This window comes from Saccostrea echinata, unplaced genomic scaffold, assembly GCF_033153115.1.
Source record: "Saccostrea echinata isolate AGI-Se365-2 ecotype Australia unplaced genomic scaffold, CSIRO_AGI_Sech_v1 ptg000054l, whole genome shotgun sequence".
In the NCBI taxonomy this organism is placed as follows: Eukaryota; Metazoa; Mollusca; class Bivalvia; order Ostreida; family Ostreidae; genus Saccostrea; species Saccostrea echinata.
The window spans coordinates 41,964,319-41,967,043 of NW_026889803.1; the positions used below are offsets into that span (position 1 = coordinate 41,964,319).

The following is a 2,725-nucleotide window of genomic DNA, read 5'->3' on the forward strand; positions in this document are numbered from 1 at the left end:
AGTGTATATGCATCTGAAATTACAACTTATTATTTCCTTTAAAAGATCTAGGAATTCTTCCTTCTTTATACATACAGGTTATCAAAAGTACAGCCATATTTTCCTTTAAATCTGACTGGTCGGCACTATTACCGATGTTTTCAAGATGGCTGTCGCAGAAGAATGGAAACATCACGATTCTAAAGTTTTCTAGAACATACATGTGCCAAGATCGGGTAATTGTCTGTCACATTTGAATTTGATAATGTAGAATAACAAACTTAAGAGTCAAGCAGCAAAATATGAAGTGGAATAACCAGTATACATTGTCACATTGCTATAAAGTAGTTGCTTTTTTTGTTTTGTTTTGTTTTTTTGCCCGTATAAGTATTTACATATATCCTTATGTGTATTATCATGTAACAATAAGTGAGAGAAGAGATGGACATATACTATTAAAAGTTATCATAATATTTCTGAAATATATGTTTCTCATCATTGATCACCTAATTACATAATCTCAGTCTGAAATTCTAGACAGAATAAAAGAGATATCAATTTATCAACAGGAACCGAAAATTAGCTTGTCACGCGTAGTATAATTTATTTCATATTAGACTCAATTATTGAGTATACTGGTATCTCCCAGTCAGATTATGATCAACCGGTTTTTCTTTTATTACATATATGTAACTGTGAAGGAAGTAATATTGGCTTCTATTAAACAGTGTAGACTGATTGAATAAAAGAAATGGACAATGGGTGAATGCACTACAAGCTTATGCCGTTATCTGAAATAAGGAGAATGGATGTTACAGCATCAATACAAAGGAACAAATCGTTAAAACGGGAGGGTATCTGAATATAAATATTATAAGAATATATCCCGTAGTCTAAAATTTTCCTTCTGAAAATGATTTTCTTAATCAATCCAAACCCGATTTACACTAATTAAATCAACGTGACTCTCAGCATCGATCACCGTTTGAAAGTTTTAACATTAGAGTTTCTGTATTTCAGCTGAATTTAATTTTCTGATTAAAAACTGAAATGTATTAAAAATGTCTTGATTGATTTTATGTATATTAGTGTACATAAAAACAGCAAGTCAGCGGAGTGTAGGTTTACACGGCAGTAGAACAGGAATGTGTAGCAGTTTGTGCCAGTGGAATAGTCTCGGATATCTCATTATTTTCTTCATATATCAGTTTCTCGCTCTCAGCCTCCGTTGAGATCTGACTGTACAGTATCTCGCCATTAATCTGGATGTCTGATATTGACTTGCAGCACGGGCTGTTAATTTCTGCTACGCTGTAAGATTCACTACATCCTGTTAAAGGCAGTCCTATCTGCATTTCATCTGTGGTGGTATTTCCGGCTGAATTGCTAGTTTTGGTTTTCTTTGCTTCCGCTGAATTCTTGTTTTTAACTTCAAAATCATTCTGGTTTTCATTTATTAAACTGCTCGCTCTCAAACAATGGCGTATCCATTTTGAAATGGTGCGGCGAAATTCTATGCTCATAGAACAATACAGAACAAAATTAATGCTGTTGTTTATTAAGGCAAGAATATCCATTGTATCCCCAAGAGGGATGTAAATGGTATCAAAGAAATCCTGAATAGTCAGGCTTAGCACGAGTAATATCCCTTGCGGAAGTTCCGTCATTAAGAAAAGCACCATTACTATGAGCAACATGACAGTGGTCCGTGACGTGTTCAAAGGACGATTCATAACGACGCCCAACTTGGACAGCTTTTTGCGATTCACTCGCCCATGGTTATCTAGAGTCTTGAGCAACAATGCTCCAAAAATCATCATTAACATACAAGGGATTATCTTAGCAATGATGCTATATAAAATGAAACTAATAAATACGCCCACTTTTACATTAGGTGTTCCAAGGCGTGGGTCATCCAGAACTTTTATTTTCGGAAGTATGGTGCCATTTCTCTCCAAGGGCACCAGTTTAGAAGACATATAGTTTGGAATCAAAAGAAGAATTGATCCAAATATCACTACAGACACAGCAATTCGACAATGCGTGATACGGCGCATGTGTGTCAAACTTCCAGTTTCCGGTGAATGAATATGGACGTAGCGAAAGATAGCTAATGAAACTCCGAGCCAGATAGAAATTGTATGAGTTAATGTGGATAGATTAATGTAGAACAACAGGAAATTCATCCATCCATGACTGTTCTTTTCTGGAGAAAGCGAATTAGTCGGAAACTCAATGTAAAAATGGATAACAAATGGCAAATACGCCACCATAGTTACGATGTCAAAAAACGCTATCCATGTCAAAATGGTGTTAATTGGAGTGTGCATGTGTTTTCTGGTGAGGACTGTAATGTTGATGATGTTTGTCGGAATTCCAAAGCAGCAAACGATTAAGCTTAGACATCCGTGCCACCTTCCATACCACCTACTGTATTCATCTAGCGACAATCCCATCCTGGTGTTTGTCAAGACAAAAACATACCTGTAGAAGAAACGAAACAAAAATGGTATAGTGGGAAAAAAATACAAGGTATTGGATGACTGTGACGACTATCATCTATCTGCAAAGCACAATGATACAATTCAACGCACACGAGAAATGCATGCAACAAAATATATTTCAACGCCAAATCTCGAAAATTTACTTATATAAAGATCAAATTTACAATCTGTCACAATTTCAATTTTCAAAAATACCTGTTTTTTTTTTTTAATTATACCCATTTTCTCAAATATTCCGCACT

At 35.3% G+C, this 2,725-nt stretch overlaps 1 protein-coding gene across 1 annotated transcript; it reads right to left on the reverse strand.

Annotated features, from left to right (window-relative positions):
- Positions 1 to 1,078: 1,078 nt before the first annotated feature.
- LOC133171591 (G-protein coupled receptor dmsr-1-like) lies at positions 1,079 to 2,435 on the reverse strand. Its single transcript, XM_061306372.1, has one exon. The coding sequence runs from the start codon at positions 2,433 to 2,435 to the stop codon at positions 1,104 to 1,106; it is 1,332 nt and encodes a 443-aa protein (XP_061162356.1). The 3' UTR covers positions 1,079 to 1,103.
- Positions 2,436 to 2,725: the final 290 nt, after the last annotated feature.

Bases quoted from the DNA above. Each gene is read 5' to 3' on its own strand.
- LOC133171591 (XM_061306372.1), bottom strand. From the start codon at position 2,435: ATGGGATTGTCGCTAGATGAATACAGTAGGTGGTATGGAAGGTGGCAC.